The following is a 16,591-nucleotide window of genomic DNA, read 5'->3' as shown; positions in this document are numbered from 1 at the left end:
AAGGGAAATGCAATGCATTACTTAATGAGAAAACAACAGAACCTCCTCAAACCCTCTTAAGTACTTCAGAGTTCTAGGGGACTGCTGCCTGTTTTGGCAGCATCAGGAAATAATATGACTCATTGTCTTCTCTTTGGAGAAGTGATATTTTTAATCATTATTCCTGCATTTGAACTTTTTTCCTCCAGAAGTCAAGATTGGAAAAAAATATGGATAATAAATTTTGTGCTGTGGATTACAATGTGCTGAATGAGCTTCGCTTAGAAGGGAGTTTCCTTGATGTGGTGTTTTGTGTGAATGGAGTGGAGATCCCTGCTCACAAAAATGTGCTTTGTTGTTGTAGCCCCTACTTCAGGTAAGCACTTTCAGGTAAGACTATTTACCAGGTATGCATTTTGCATTGCTATAGTTAATTATTCTTTGTATGTGCGTATCTCTGCTCCACAGTGCATTGTCCTTCTGTCCAGAAGTTCCTAGGTGGCATAAGCAGTCCTGGACATGCATGCATGAATGTATTGAATAAAGCTGATGTTAGTCAGTCAGTCACTTTCCAACCCGCTATATCCTAACACAGGGTCACGGGGGTCTACTGGAGCCAATCCCAGCCAGCACAGGGCGCAAAGCAGGAACAAATCTCGGGCAGGGCGCACACACACATCAAGCACACACTAGGGACAAATTAGGATCGCCAATGCACCTAACCTGCATGTCTTTGGACTGTGGGAGGAAACCCATGCAAACTTTATGCAGGGGAAGCTAACCCAGGTCTCCTTACTGCGAGGCAGCAGTGCTACCACTGCGCCACCGTGCCGCCCCACAGCTGATGTTTAATAGTTTAATGGATTGAAAACAATGGGTGATAGGTTGATGTTGAATGAATGAATTGATTGAACAAAGGGGTCCGTAGTTCATGTTGTATTTCTGATCAGAATTCTATTTACAGCTTGGGAGTATCTTACCTGCTCACTCCATACGGGGTGAAGTAACCTTACAACATTCAACTCTATTGCTAAAATGTAAAGAAACCAGGAATGTTCAATTACCAGATATTAAAATGTCACCCATCCTCAGAGTCTTTTTTCTTTGCAGGACTTTGTTCTCTAAACGATGGAACAATAAGGAAAAGAGGTTCTACAACATTCCAGGTGTTTCTCCAGACATGATGGAGATGATCATCACTTTTGCCTATACCCAAACTGTCCAAATTACATCAAACAATGTAAAGCAGCTGCTTGTGGTGGCTGACCAGTTTAACATACTGGGCCTTATAAACCTCTGTCGTGAGTTCATCGAGTCTCAGCTCTCCCCTGTGAACTGCATTGGCATTTGCAGGTTTGCATATCACTACTGCTGCCCCAATCTGTGCTTCAAGGCCTTCAGGTTCATCATGAACGAATTTGAGGAACTCATCAAGGTGTCAGATGAGTTCTTGCAGTTGAGCTTCTTTGAACTGTGTGACATCCTTGAGAGAGACGAACTGAATGTTAAAAATGAGAGCCAGGTATTCCATGCTGTCATGAAGTGGATTTCCCACCAGCCAGGACCTCGCATGGGATTTGTCTCAGAGCTGCTTCCAAAGGTACCAGGCTTTTATGTACTACTATTTTTACATCTCATTTGCTGTGGCATTTGAAGGACCATGCGTTAACTGAATCTTCCCTTAATATGAATTCACTGAATGGTTTCCAAAAGTAAGTGCTACTCTTGTTCTTTTTACAGGTGCGCCTAGAAATGAAGGACTGTGGACTTTTCATGCAAGACGTGAAGAAAAATGAGTACATGAATTACAATGAAAAATACAAATACTTCATTCTCAGATCCTTGTTGAAAATTATCTATGATATCAGCATTAATGATTCAGGAATGTCACAGTTGGATAGCTCCGTCACATCTTCCCGTCTGCCTTTCAGTATCCTGCTCTCTATTGGAGGATGGAGGGGCGGCCACCCTACAAATAGCATTGAGGCGTACGATGCCCGTGCTAAAATCTGGACAGATGTAACATGTGAGGAGGAGACGCCTAAAGCTTACCTTGGAACCGCATACCTCAAAGGATATGTTTATTTTATTGGTGGATTTGATAGTGTGGAGTACTACAACATGGTCTGTCGTTTTGACCCCGTGAACAGGGTGTGGCAAGAAGTGGCTCCTATGCATTGCCGCCGTGGTTACATTAGCGTGGTTGTTCTTAATAATCTCATCTATGCTATGGGGGGATTTGATGGTCACAATCGTCTGAAAACAGCTGAAAAGTACAATGCGGAAACCAACCAATGGACCTTGCTGTCATCTATGAATGAGCGTCGAAGTGATGCCAGTGCCACCACACTGTATGGAAAGGTAAGGTATGAGGAGGACACTGAGATTAAGGGAAATTAAAGCAAAGTGTTGTGCTTGTTTAAACGATAATCTAAGACATTGTACAAAGTCACGTTTCTAATGATCTTGTCATAGCTACTTTCTCACACAAATGAAACAAAGCTTCATCTGCTGGAATATCACAGCTAAACTCTTAGAGCATCTATTTGTCTTTTGCAAATTTTTTATCCATTCATTTTATTTTGTATTAGTTTACACTGATTGTAGATTTATTTTGTAATAATCCAGTTAGGTTCATAAATATTTGGACAGAGACAACTTTTTTCTAATTTTGGTTCTGTACATTACCACAATGAATTTTAAATGAAACAACTCCGATGCAGTTGAAGTGCAGACTTTCAGCTTTAATTCAGTGGGGTGAACAAAACGATTGCATAAAAATGTGAGGCAACTAAAGCATTTTTTGAACACAATCCCTTCATTTCAGGGGCTCAAAAGTAATTGGACAAATTAAATAACTGGAAATCAAATGTTCATTTCTAATACTTGGTTGAAAACCCTTTGCTGGCAATGACAGCCTGAAGTCTTGAACTCCTGGACATCACCAGATGTTGGGTTTCCTCCTTTTTAATGCTCTGCCAGGCCTTTACTGCAGCTGCTTTCAGTTGCTGTTTGTTTGTGGGCCTTTCTGTCTGAAGTTTAGTCTTCAACAAGTGAAATGCCTGCTCAATTGGGTTAAGATCAGGTGACTGACTTGGCCATTCAAGAATGTTCCACTTCTTTGCTTTAATAAACTCCTGGGTTGCTTTGGCTGTATGTTTTGGGTCATTGTCCATCTGTATCATGAATCAATTTGACTGCATTTAGCTGGATTTGAGCAGACAGTATGTCTCTGAACACCTCAGAATTCATTCGGCTGCTTCTGTCCTGTGTCACATCATCAGTAAACACTAGTGTCCCAGTGCCACTGGCAGCCATGCACGCCCAAGCCATCACACTGCCTCCACTGTGTTTTACAGATGATGTGCTATGCTTTGGATAATGAGCTATTCCACGCCTTCTACATACTTTTTTCTTGCCATCATTCTGGTAGAGGTTGATCTTGGTTTCATCTGTCCAAAGAATGCTTTTCCAGAACTGTGCTGGCTTTTTTAGATGTTCTTTAGCAAAGTCCAATCTAGCCTTTCTATTCTTGAGGCTTGCAGTGCTCCCTCTGTATTTACTTTCATGCAATCTTCTCTTTATGGTAGACTTGGATATCGATACGCCCGCCTACCCCCTGGGGAGTGTTGTTCACTGGGTTGGCTGTTGTGAAGGGGTTTCTCTTCACCATGGAAGTGATTTTGCGATCATCTACCACTGTTGTTCTCCGTGGACATTCAGGTCTTTTTGCGTTGCTGAGTTCACCAGTGCTTGCTTTCTTTCTCAGGATGGACCAAACTGTAGATTTTGCCACTCGTGATATTGTAGCAATTTCTCGGATGGGTTTTTTCTGTTTTCGCATCTTAAGGATGGCTTCTTTCACCTGCATGGAGAGCTCCTTTGACCGCAAGTTGTCTGTTCACAGCAAAATCTTCCACATGCAAGCACCACACCTCAAATCAACTCCAGGCCTTTTATCTGCTTAATTGATAATGATATAACGACAGACTTCCCCACACCTGCCCATGAAATAGCCTTTGAGTCAATTGTCCAATTACTTTTGAGCCCCTGAAATGAAGGGATTGTGTTCAAAAAATGCTTTAGTTGCCTCACATTTTTATACAATCGTTTTGTTCACCCCACTGAATTAAAGCTGAAAGTCTGCACTTCAACTGCATCTGAGTTGTTTCATTTAAAATTCATTGTGGTAATGTACAGAACCAAAATTAAAAAAAAGTTGTCTCTGTCCAAATATTTACTCATGGTAAGGTGATGAGACCATACACAATCCACAACATTATGTTTTCTTTTTGCTAATTTTAAGTAATGGCTTATGTCTGTCACCTTTGGAAAGAGAATTTTGCTCTGTGACTCTGCCGTGAGTACAGACATGGACAGATTTGTTGGTACCCCTCCACGAATAAAGAAGAACCCACAATTGTCTCTCAAATAACTGACAAAAGTCATTGGGACCCATCATTGTTAATTCTGCATTTAACAAAAATCAGACTTTGCTTTAGAGGTTTGATTCAACAGAGTATTTCCAATAGTAACACACATGGAAATGACCAGGACAAAAATGATGGGTCCCCTTATCCTAATAATTTGTTGCACTACCTTACTCTAAACAAACAATTCCTGGAGCTCTCAGTGGGACTTCTGCACCTGTTAATGGGTAGTTTGGCCCACTGTTCCTGCACAAACTACTCCAGCTGTGTCAGGTTTGAAGGGGGCTTCTCCAGACTGCATGTTTCAGTTCTTTCCTTAGATGTTTCATGGGATTCAAATTAGGGCTCACAGAAGGCCACTTCACAGCAGTCCAATGTTTTGTTCTTAGCCATCCTTGGGTGCTTTTAGCTGTGTGTTTTGGCTCCTTATCCTGTTGGAAGATCCATGACCTGCAACTAAGACAGAGCTTTCTGACACTAGGCAGTACATTTTGCTCCAGAATGTCTTGATAGTCTTGACATTTCATTGTTCCCTACAAAGTCTTGGGGCATCCGATGTCGGAAGCAGCAGACTGGGCCCAAAACGGGTGTTTCACAGTAGGTATCGCGTTCCTTTGTTTGAAAGCTTCATTTTTTCGTTTGTGGACATAGAGCTCATGTGACTTGCCAGAAAGCTCCAGTTTTGTCTGCTCTGTCCAAAGGACATTCTTCCAGAAGCATTGTGGGTTCTCAATACGCATTTTAGCAAATTCCAGTTTGGCTTTTTTTTTCCCCAACAGTGGAATCCTGGGTATTCTTCAGTTGGGTCCACTGTCACTCAAAAAGCAACAGATGGTGTGATCAGACACTGACGAGTCTTGACCTTGGAGTTCAGCTTGTATCTCTTTGGAAGTTGTCCTTTGCTTTTTGTCTACCATTCTCACTATCCTTCTGCCCATTCTGGGGTTGATTTTTCTCTTATTTTTTTTTGGTTTTATCATTTATTTTAATTTCGAGTTATGTTCTGGCACTGTGTTATATGTATTGCCCATAAAAAGCATTCACCCCTGTGAAGTTTTAATATTTTATTATTCTTCAACATTGAATGGCATTATATTTAATTAATCAATCTGGCTTTTTTTTGACATCCGTCAACATAAAAGACTATTTTAAAGTCAAATTGAAAATCGGGGTTTGTTCCAGAAAGCACGTTTAGTGTGAAGTCCAGCTAAAGTAAATGAGGATTCCCTTAAATCTGTTTAATTCCATTCCAAAAAAAAATGTTAGCCAGACTTTCATTTCTGGAATAGATTAAGCCAAAATTACGTGATCTGTGAGGTCTAAGATGCGGGTAACTCGCTAATCTTGGAGGATTTGCCTGTTACAGAAAGAAGGATTTGACAAAATTGATCTGTTGTCTGGAGCAACTAACCTGCAAAAGAGCAAGTTTAACATTAATGATTAAAAATTTGCAGCCTCAATAGTTAGGGGGCACAGCATCCAATCATAAGAACAAAAGTCATGAGCGTCCTGTCACAAATTCCCGAATCGCTATTTAAGAAGCGGAAAAGGCCAATGAAATATTGAAAAAGTTGTGCCTCTTAAACCACGGCAGCATTTTCTGAGCAATAATAACTGATAACAGACTCGCTGATGGGGTTCAACCGTGGGGTATAGTATAGAAGCACAGGGGTAACTGCTTGTGTTCATTTTTATAATGTCAGACACTAAATAATAATAATAATTCATTATTCATTCATTATTGATAGCTAAATCAATATTTGGTGTTTTTTTCAGAAAGACTCCAAACCTAGGCTCAAGCAATATTGTTCAGCCTAGAGTCTCTGGAGGTTATTTGAATAATTATTTTGTTGTAAACATTTTCTTCCTTATTGTTTGTCTCCAGATTTATATTTGTGGGGGCTTCAATGGCCACAACTGCCTCTTTACAGCCGAAGTTTATGAACCCGCAGTAGACCAGTGGTCAATGATTGCACCAATGATGATTGAGCGGAGTGGAGTAGGAGTGATTGCTTACAAAGATGAAGTTTTTGCGGTAAGTACAAGAGGCTTTCTTGATTTCTTAAATCGGAGTGCAGCACACTGGAAACATTGACGGCACAGATGTGGTATCAGCAACAAAATGGACGCCTGTCATCTTATTTCCTGGAGGAGGGCAGCTGAGCAGTGCACTCGGTGGCATTTAGGAAGAAAATTATGTCAAACCTTTATGTGACTCGGATTAAAGCATTGATTTAAAACAGGATTTCTGATTTTCTATATTGTGTAGGAATTTGGGGAAATATGAAATTAAGTTTTATTGAATTTAGAGTGTTTACTCGATTAATGATGTTGAAACATTATGTTAGTTCAAGCGAGCTAAAAAGGTTTGCTTCTGATTTTCATTTGTACTTCATATCTGATGCTTATCGTTTCAGTGTCCAACAATAGTCGGCCAGTACTGATGGATTCCACTTGCTTTGGTGCCAGTTTTCCATCATTGCAATGATCTTGCTGAAACCTTTTGTCCTGTCCGTCACTGACTGCACCAACATTATTATTACTTACTATTTGGCTGATGCCTTTATCCAAGGTGACTTGTAACATCTGAGATAAAATTGGTTACGTAACTCTTTTGTTTTTTTCCAGTTGGAGCACAGGCAGGTAAATTGGCCCACTCATTGTCACAAAGTGTCAGTAGTGGGATTTAAACTCACAACCTTAGGGTTTAAGGTCCAAAGTTTTAACCAATACACCACACTACCTACCTTATCAGGGAGGAAGTCCAAGTATGAATGCAGAAAATGAATCTTTAGCAACATGTTGAACTTCATCCTCTTTAATAAAACTTCTGTGTGCGTCCAGTGTCCGTGTGTGTGTGTCTTCTGGTGAAGTGCGCATGCGTGGGGCACGGTGCGATGCTTCAAAGCAGATGCTTCAAAGGCCGCCTGACGCGTCACACAAGACAGAGAGGGTGGGACCTATAAAATATCGCACGGCAGATCCAATCGGATTTCGGTAAATGAGGTAAGACCTAAAACAGAAAACACGAAAAATCCAATCGGGTACTGAGACGCGGAGACCAGCTTCCCCATTGTTGTGCACGTGTTCACTCTTAGGATGTCAGATTTGCAATTAAGAAACTTGGCCCGGTAAAGTGCAAAGTACAAGTAGATTTATTTTCGCGCACATTTCATCAGTTGCTGGGGAGAATCTGCTGATTGCCCACTGTTGTGACAGAAAATTAAACGCATATTACGTGCAGCAAAGCCAGTATTACTGTCAGAGAAAATTACAGGCATTTTATGGAAAAAATTTTAATGAGGTAAAAGGTCCCTTGCCATTTAATATAGACTGTTCCTACTAATATTTATGGACTACTGTTCTAGCGCCCGTTATTGTAATGGGCTTAATGTCTAGTGATTTTATATGCTTTGAGCATGTTGTCCACCTGCTGGATGTAGTTTGGTGTTCTGTAGTGGCCAAGAAAATTCTCTGCGATGTCCATGTAACTTTCTCAGCCCCAGTAGCAGATTTTCAAAGGCTTCTTATTGATGATGCGTCTCATTTGTGGACCAACAAAAATGTCTTCCTTAGTCTTGACATCAGTTATTTGTGGAAATGTCTTGTCTCAAATATCAAAATCACCTTTCTTGTTCTGCACTTTTATTAAGATTTTCCTCTGTATAAAGTTTCTCATCAACAGTGGGCAAAAATATCTTTGTTGAGTTAACAAGTGGTTTATGTACCACACGTTTCTGCTCTTGAACCAAATTTACGGAAGACTCATCAGTACAGCTGTCCACTTGTTACAAATAATTTTGGGGGTGTGAATTCCATTTCGAATCCTAAAACTACAACCAAAACTATCTATTTCTATTATATAAAAAAAAATCCTGGGATGAGACGATACTTTTTCAAAGAGATAATTTCAAGTCCCGTGAGAGGAGACTTTCTGCCAAGAGATTTAATCACGCCCGGGGCCGGAAATAAAAGACAAAGAGTAGAAGACAAAGTAGAACGTCGTAAAGGGGTTCAAAAATGTTGGTGCGATACACATTCAGAGCAGGTCAGAGATAATGAAAGTAGTAAAATTTGAAAGTCTCAAAAAAAACTGATAGTAAAGATTGCATTAGTGCAAACAAACAGTGAAATAATGGAACAGCGATAAGAGATAGAATATATGGACATAGGTGATATGACAGAAGTATGTAGATATTGTTCAGCTTTAAAGATTAAGTCGGAGACTTGTAGTTTGTCTAATTAGTGTTGCCATCAGTGAAAAGTAGTGTTTCTTACCAATGAAGAGGCGTATCCACAAGAAATAAAAGATTTGTTATTTGCTGAAAGTGAAATCCACAAACACTACAGGCAAAATATCCGAATCTACAATAATCTGTTCGCGTTCGCATCATTCAATGCTCACAACGTAGATTTACATGATTCAGGACCATACGCTATGAGAATCTGTGGTCCTGTACCAATTAAAGCTACTACAAGTTTAATTTCAAAGAAACCACAATTTGGTCAGGTTTATATTTATGATCATGGAGAAGCGATGCAACATAGAATCGAAAGAGTTAAACGATCAGACGTTTTAGAAATTCTACAGCCAGTAATGGATACAAATCCATACGTCCAAAAGTATTGCACTTGTATCTGAAAAACACAGACAAAGAAGTTTTCTTGGATTTCTATATGAAACCGAAAGGTCATGCTCGCATATATAATAAACCAACATGTGCTGAATTGTAAGCGATAATAGTTTCGAAAGACAGAGTTGATATTCGTGTTTCTTCAAAAGCACAGCACGATTCGTCGCTAGCGGCAGATCCAGGAAATGACTTAACGCGTAGAGCCCACACGGCGGTTGGCGAGGGAAGCGAGCAAGGGCCAGAGCCCCCTAGTACTACTATAAAATAGACTCACTAAATTATTCAAAGATTTTTTTTATGAAAATGAAAAGTAACATTTCAGGACGTAAAGCTGTTACAGGCCTGGGTCAGTGCCCTAGTCTATGTGACAAAAAGCCACTGAGGATAATGATTTTGGCTTTAGTCATTATATAGAGGAAGTGACTGCCTATAAAATCTGCCTGTTCTCCTGTTGATTGGTCAGAATGATGCATTTTCATATTTGTTTCATCCATTACTTTTCAGGTGGGAGGCTTTGACGGGGAAAATCGCTTGGACACAGCTGAGGCCTACAACCCACAGACGGACACCTGGCGCTCCGTGTCCTCCATGATTACACCACGTAGCAACTTTGGAATTGAGACAATGGAAGATTTCCTTTATGTGGTTGGCGGCTATGATGGTTTAACTACCTCATCTAAGGTGGAGAGTTATAACAAAGAGACTAACGAATGGAAAGAGCTTCCAGACATGAAACTGGATCGTAGTGCACTAAGCTGCTGTGTGCTGTATGGCCTGCCCAACGTCAGGGAGTATGTGGCACGTCGGCAGTCCCAAAATTCAGTCTCCAAGTTAGTGGAGCGCCAAATCTCTCCGTTTTATAGCATTCCCCCTGTATGAGAGCAAGATGTACAGCAGAATGAAATGGTTTGTGAAAATCCTTGTTTTTCTTTATTACCAAATATTTTATATGCTCTAAATCTTGCATATTACAATTTGAGGTTTCACCCTGGTATCTTGACAGGTTATAGAAAATGGTGAGGTGGAAAAGGCAGAAGATGGCATAAGATGATTGGGATGGCTTCCACTCTTGCTTCAGTGACAAACTAAGGTTAGATTTGTTTTACAAAGTCTGTGATAGACAACTTGCTTAATGGGCTTGTGTAACAGGCTGAAAAAAAAATTCCAGTATCCCCCTACATTAACAGTAGGCACAAGGCAGGGTTTGCATGTTCTCCCCGTGTCTGCGTGGGTTTCCTCCGGGCGCTCCGGTTTCCTCCCACAGTCCAAAGACATGCAGGTTTGGCGATTCTAAATTGGCCCTAGTGTGTGCTTTGTGTGTGGGTGTGTTTGTGTGTGTCCTGCAGTGGGTTGGCACCCTGCCTTCCTTGTGCCCTGTGTTGGCTGGGATTGGCTCCAGCAGACTCCCGTGACCCTGTGTTCGGATTCAGCGGGTTGGAAAATGGATGGATGTTTTACAGGATGACAAAGAAAAAGTTAAAAGAAAAAGAAACAAAATAAAAACTATTAAGATTAGACAATAACATTAAAGAATTAAGTAACAACAAAATAGGTAAGGTCAGATAAGCCAGGAAGACAAAAAAAAAAAAAATTCCAGGTAAGCTGGAGGAAAGAAAATCTGCAGGGGTTCCAAGGACAAAAGATCACTGGGTATTCTACCTAACATAATTATTCCTAAATTAAACCTCTTAGTTTTCATGCTTCACATGATAGGAATTTGATGAAGTTGGTCTCGTGAACAGCTGAGATACCTGCCTTCATTCCATCATTTCAGCGGTCTGCATGGTGCATTGATCAGGTGGTGATTGAGCAGATCACTACCACCACATCAGAACCGGAAAAAAAAAATAACAAGAGAACAGTAGAGATTAGTAAAAATTGCAGATCACTGAAGAATATAATTCTATGCCCATACAGTCTATTCGAAATCAACTAAAATGTAGCTATGAAAAACCTATTTTAAATCAATGGATTTTTAATAGTTTTTTAAAAAATGTTCCATGGTATTAGCCTGGTGAATTTCTATAGTTTAAGTATTCCAGATTTTAGATGCATAACAGCAAAAGGCCATCTCATCACTTCCTTTAAACTTGGCTCATGGAATTATCAGCAGACCTCCATTCAAAGATCTAAGGGGACAGGCATTCCAAAATATTGGATGGAGCGAGATTATTTAAGACTTTGTAAACCAGTAGTAGCATTTTAAAGTCAATTCTGAACCACACTAAAACTGGTGCGATTCCTTTTCTAATTAAGATTCTGGCTACTGCATTATACACTAATTGCAAGTGTTTGATGACATCTGAGTACTAATCATTGTGTTTGTGTAGCTTCTCTAGAAGGAACTGATTACTTTCTTTTTATCTCTTTCAGTTCTCTCACATCAAGCAAAATGAGAATTAGTATTTGTGAAGAGTCATCAGTTGATGACAGAGGCCAACTGTGGAAAAGAATGCAACAGGCAAGTGTGCTGACGTTCGCACCTTAGTCAGTAGGCGAATGCATTATAATGCACCTATAAGAGTAGCACATGCTGCTTAGGAGAGTCAAAGGGTGCTGAGCCAAAATCGGCAAGACACAAACAGAGCAGGAGGTGGTCAGGTTGCTCCTAGTAAAACAAAGGTGGGTTTCGAAAAAAAAAAATGCAATATAAGAATTTCAACTGCAAGATGTTTATGTGCACTTGAAGCATGCTAGGCTAGCAAAATAAATACTCAAGGACACGATCTTCGCCACCGTGCAAAAAGATGTGCAAACCTATGAGAAAAAATATCAGAGATTAACCACAAAGGGCCTAAAGAACTACAGCCTCAAGTCAGCATAAGATAACATCATGACAGTTGTTTGGTCAATATGCTGAAGGAGACCACCTTTTCAGGACCTGCCATCGTTGAGTGTTGTAGGCCTGACACAGCACCTGCCTGCTTCAGTACAGATTCAGCCAAGTTTGAAGTGTGCACAAATCCTGCTTCAGTATAAAGTCCTCCTCCATTTTGTAAGAAACATTTTGGTAAGAACACATGAACTGCAATGGGATGGTATACGTTTGAGGATTTAACTCCCCATGGTGGGAGAGCTGCACATCACTTTCTGACACTGACATGAGCCTTGAATTAGGGGGATGCATGTGGCCTAGTGCAGCAGGTTTTGATACCTGTAGCTCACTTTTTGACTAAGCTTCCTCAGACAGGCAACTTACAAAATGGACATTTGATACCATCAATAGTGTTTGCCAGCAATCTTCTTGCTGAGGAAGGGTCACATCCCATAGGTTGGTAGCTGCATCACTCCAAGAATCCAAAGAAGATATGACACATCAAACACGTGAGGGATGCCTGTTGGGTGTAATCCAGTCTATTAAGATAAGCAGTGCACCTTATCCGTAAGAAAAACAAGTTTAAGTTAAGGTACCTGCATGTTCTCTGCCTATTGGGCACCTTCTGTAATTGGCCTTCCTTACTATCGGTGTTCTTCTGGACTGTGCCGTGTTTAAAGCTCCAGTGAGGGTCATCATACAAAGGCTGGAATAAGTAACATCAGAAACATCTTTGAGAGAAGGCCTATGGCCATGTACTAATTTGCCGTGAGGAATACTGAACAATTAACAAAGATTGTGGGATTCCTTCAGTATTTTCTGGTCATTTCTAAAACTTGTGCTAAAGGTAGTTTAGTGCAAAACTCTGCATTCCAGCAGCATAATTTTTTACTGCTTTACCTGCTGCCCCATGGAATGAGTGCACACGACTTCCACAATACGGTACTCTATTTCACTCCTCCTTGTATGGGTGGCTTTGTCACAGAACTTTCAGAAAGCATGAAAATAGCTATACGATTAAGAAGACCACTATGCGAGGACACTTTTGGCATCAGGTGGAGTCAATCTAATTGAGAAGAGCAAGGACGGGACTGAGAACCTACTGTATCTGAAGCACCTTCATTTAAGAATTTAACAATTTTTACGTGCACAGCCCAATCATAGTGCATCCTGATGACACTTACAACATCAGCACTTGTGTCCAGCAGCACTATTCCCAGTGGGAGGAGCAGAAGATCAAAGAACTTCAACAAACTCAGCGCCTCGGGCTTCACTAGACTTTAAGGTCGTCAACAGCAGCAGCAGCAAACAAAGGTCAGTCAGTAGTAACACAGCAGCTAAAAAAAGATGGGGAATAATACCATCTCTTAATCCTAGAGCCCTGTCTCGACTAGATGGCCTTTGTTCTTTTTGCCTATCTCTAAGATATGCTTCAATGGTTTGGGCAGAGGATGGAGTTGTAAATAGCACGAGTATGGCTTCATTCAGTCTTCACCATATGTGGTAAAATGTCAAGTGCAGTCAGAATTACAGTAAATCTATGCAGCTTTAGAGCCAGGGCAGCTAGTGATTAAGGTTAAGTGGCTACCTTCAGTGATGGTGTGAGCTGTCCTGTCGTCAGTACTCCGAGATAGAAAAATATGTGAAAGCGTTTGCCCATTCGCTCACAGCAAGTCCTTTTATGTCTAGTCAAGTTTGGGCTGAAAGCTTTCAGACTTGATGATGGTGGAACAAAACTGTAAAGGTCTGGGTAATGGGTGCAAATCCAACTAGTGCACACCTTACCTGTATAGATCCATACTGCACTTGTTAGACTGATAAAATGAGGCCTGCTTATATGTGTCCCTCCTGAGACACTCATTGACTGAATAAAAAACATTTTGTAGACTTGATTTGTTTAGTACAAGAAATCATTGTTTCTTAATGCTAGTAGTTACATGGGAGTACAGTGGATTTATTAAGTATTCAGACCCCTTCACTTTCTGCACTCTTTATTGTGTTGTAGAGTTAATTCTAATTGGATGCATTTTAATTTTTGCCCATCAATCTACACTAGATAACCCATGGTGACAGAGTGAAAACGTTTTCAAAAAAGGTTTGCAAAGGTGTTAAAAATCAAAAACTGAAATCTCTCATTCCTATAGTATTGAGACCCTTTGCTTTGGCACTCCATATTGTGGTTGGGTCCATTCTTGACGTGCATCTGGTAGCAAACCAAATTGATTGGACATCATTTAGAAAGGCACATGTGTACCTGTTGTCACAAACTCGACTCAGAGTCATAGAAAGGTTTGGGGCAGCCAACCGTATAATTGGTTTCCTGGCTGCAAAAGTCGTGTCAAGTGAATACAGCACTGATGTGCACATAGCCGAGTCCAAAACAGAACTGAGGGAATAGGAGAAAGGTGGAGGCTTTTAAAGGGGAAGACAGGAAGTGAGGTCAAAGGGGTCGGGCTCATAAAGGTCTTCAGCCATAGGTTCTAGCCCAGATGTGACATCACAGGTGCTGGAGCCAGCAAGGTCTCCTTCCATAGGCTCGGTCCCGGAAGTGACGTCAAGAGGGCCAGGTGGGATATCCCGTGAATGGTCTACTGGAAAAGGAGAAAAAGAGTCAGTGCACTCTGCCACATCCCAGTATGACTCGGAACTGCCCTTACTCAAGCCATTTAGCTGCCTCCCATGCGCATGTGTGTGACACTGTGTCTGGAAGATAGTACAATTCACAAAGTTCAAGGAAATCTCTGAATACCTCTGTGATCAAATGGTGAGGCGTAGATGAGGGCAAGGGTTTAAAATGAATTCTAAAGTTTTGAGTGTTCACAGGAGCACAGTGGCATCAATAATTGTGAAATGGAATAAGGTTGGTACCACCAGGACTCTTCTAGAGTTAGAGACCTGGCCTAATTAAGTAACCATGCAATATGGGCCTTGGTCAGGGAGGTGACCAAGAACCCAGTGGTCACTCTAACAGAACTTCAGAAGTCCTCTGCTGAGATGGGAGAACCTGTGGGAAAGACAGCCATCTCAGCAGTATTACATCAGTCAGACGGAAGCCAGTCTTGAGTAAAAGGCATATGACAGCCTGATTAAAGTGTGCTAAGCAGTATTTATAGGACTCTTGAGAGCATGAAGAAAAAGATTCTCTGGTCTGATGAGACGAAAATTTAACTATTTGGGCAAAACACCAAACACTATGTCTGGCAAAGTCCAGGCACTGCTTATCACCTGCCTAACACCATCCCTAAAATGAAGCGTGGTGGTGGTGGTAGCATCATGTTATGATGGACAGGAAGACTGATCAGAATTGAGGGAAGGATGGATGCAGCCAAGTACAGAGATGTCCTTGAAGAAAGCCTGCTCCAGGGGGCATGCAACCTCAGATTGGGGTGACAGTTCACGAAAATGACCTGAAGGATGAAGTCAAGACAATGCTGGAGTTGCTTCAGGACAAGTCTCTGTCTTCTTCTCCTTCTTCTTTAGGCTGCTCCTGTTAGGGGTCGGCACAGCAGATCATCTTCCTGTCCTCTGCATCTTGCTCTGTTACACCCATAAATCAGAAAAAGTAACAGTCCCTGACCGCATTCCACGTGGCGTTTCTCCTCTTCTCTGTACTCTTCATCTCCTGCCATTTAATCAACTTGAGATCTAGTTTTTTGTAGGTTACGTCTGACACCTACAGCTTCTAGTTTCAGAGTATTTGATCTTTTAATCTGCTGGCCACTTCAACATTGTAGTCACTGATGCTATTTAGTCTTATTTTTCCCACTTTATACTGTATTTGCATTGAACTTCTGAAATAATAAACTGGGTAACACCAGGAAACACATCCGTGTCTACATAAATAAAACTGACTTTGCGTCTTTATGTTTCTGCTGCCTTCTCTCTAAAACATCTGTCCGTATTTTCATGCAATTGGAGGATAATTCTGCAATAGTCTGACTTAGAAGATAGGCTGATTGGCACCTCAGTGCTCTGAAGGGTAGACTTTGTGAATACAAAACTGTTACATTTCTGTTGTTTAGTGTAAGTCCCACCGTCGCAAGGTCACAGGCTAACTTTAGAGCCAATTGGTTAAAGGTAAATGACAATCTGACTAGGGCAACGTGAGGGTCGAATGAGTGGTACAATCGTAATGGATGTGATCAAGGAGAATCCATATTTATACCCGAGATACTTCTCATCCCATTCTTTCCATTTCAAAAGGCTTTTATTTCCAGTGAGGTAATTGCTTTGCAGCCATACTCCTCCAGCCATGTTACACTGCAAGAATATTCCGGCAATTTTAAAGCTGTAAGTTTCATTTACATATTCTTGGCAAGTTGGAGGCAGTCATGTGACATTCACAGCCACTCAGTCCCACCAGTCTGTGACTCGCCCTAACAAAACCAAACAGGTTTGATGTTGTCTTTAGTTTTAGGGGCGAATCGGTGTGCATGAGAGCTAACAGCCAATGAGAGTGCATGAGAGCTAACAACCAATGAGAGTGCATGAGAGCTAACAACCAATGAGAGCTCACAGTGCAGCAGCGATGCTGAAATGGGGCATGCAGGGGTTTGGTCTTATTCTACATACAGTAACGGGTTAAAGTTTTAGAACACCTCAATTTTTTTAGTTTTTGTTTTCATGTTTCATGAAATCAAGGCATAGAACAAATGCAAAAGAAGTCAAGGAATCATTAAGTGTACAAAATGTTATTCCAATTTTTGATTCATCAAAGTAACCACTTTTTGCTA

General features: G+C 40.9%; 1 protein-coding gene across 1 annotated transcript; it reads left to right on the top strand.

Moving 5' to 3' along the window:
* Window positions 1-204: 204 nt before the first annotated feature.
* On the top strand, window positions 205-12,763 carry LOC114669194 (kelch-like protein 10). The gene is made up of 7 exons (XM_028825363.2): window positions 205-355; window positions 1,090-1,579; window positions 1,720-2,340; window positions 6,295-6,444; window positions 9,548-9,949; window positions 10,047-10,133; window positions 11,417-12,763. The coding sequence occupies exons 1-5, from the start codon at window positions 210-212 to the stop codon at window positions 9,920-9,922; spliced, it is 1,782 nt and encodes a 593-aa protein (XP_028681196.2). The 5' UTR covers window positions 205-209; the 3' UTR covers window positions 9,923-9,949; window positions 10,047-10,133; window positions 11,417-12,763.
* Window positions 12,764-16,591: the final 3,828 nt, after the last annotated feature.

This window comes from Erpetoichthys calabaricus, chromosome 18 (assembly GCF_900747795.2).
Source record: "Erpetoichthys calabaricus chromosome 18, fErpCal1.3, whole genome shotgun sequence".
NCBI classification, from domain to species: Eukaryota; Metazoa; Chordata; class Cladistia; order Polypteriformes; family Polypteridae; genus Erpetoichthys; species Erpetoichthys calabaricus.
The sequence above is the reverse complement of the archived record's forward strand: the minus strand, read 5'-3'. Positions and strand labels throughout refer to the sequence as shown.

Excerpts from the sequence above, each read along its gene's own strand:
- LOC114669194 (XM_028825363.2), top strand. The coding sequence starts at position 210 with ATGGATAATAAATTTTGTGCTGTGGATTACAATGTGCTGAATGAGCTT. Across the intron at positions 356-1,089 it reads TGTTGTAGCCCCTACTTCAG|GACTTTGTTCTCTAAACGAT; the intron begins GTAAGCACTTTC and ends TTTTCTTTGCAG. Across the intron at positions 6,445-9,547 it reads ACAAAGATGAAGTTTTTGCG|GTGGGAGGCTTTGACGGGGA; the intron begins GTAAGTACAAGA and ends ATTACTTTTCAG.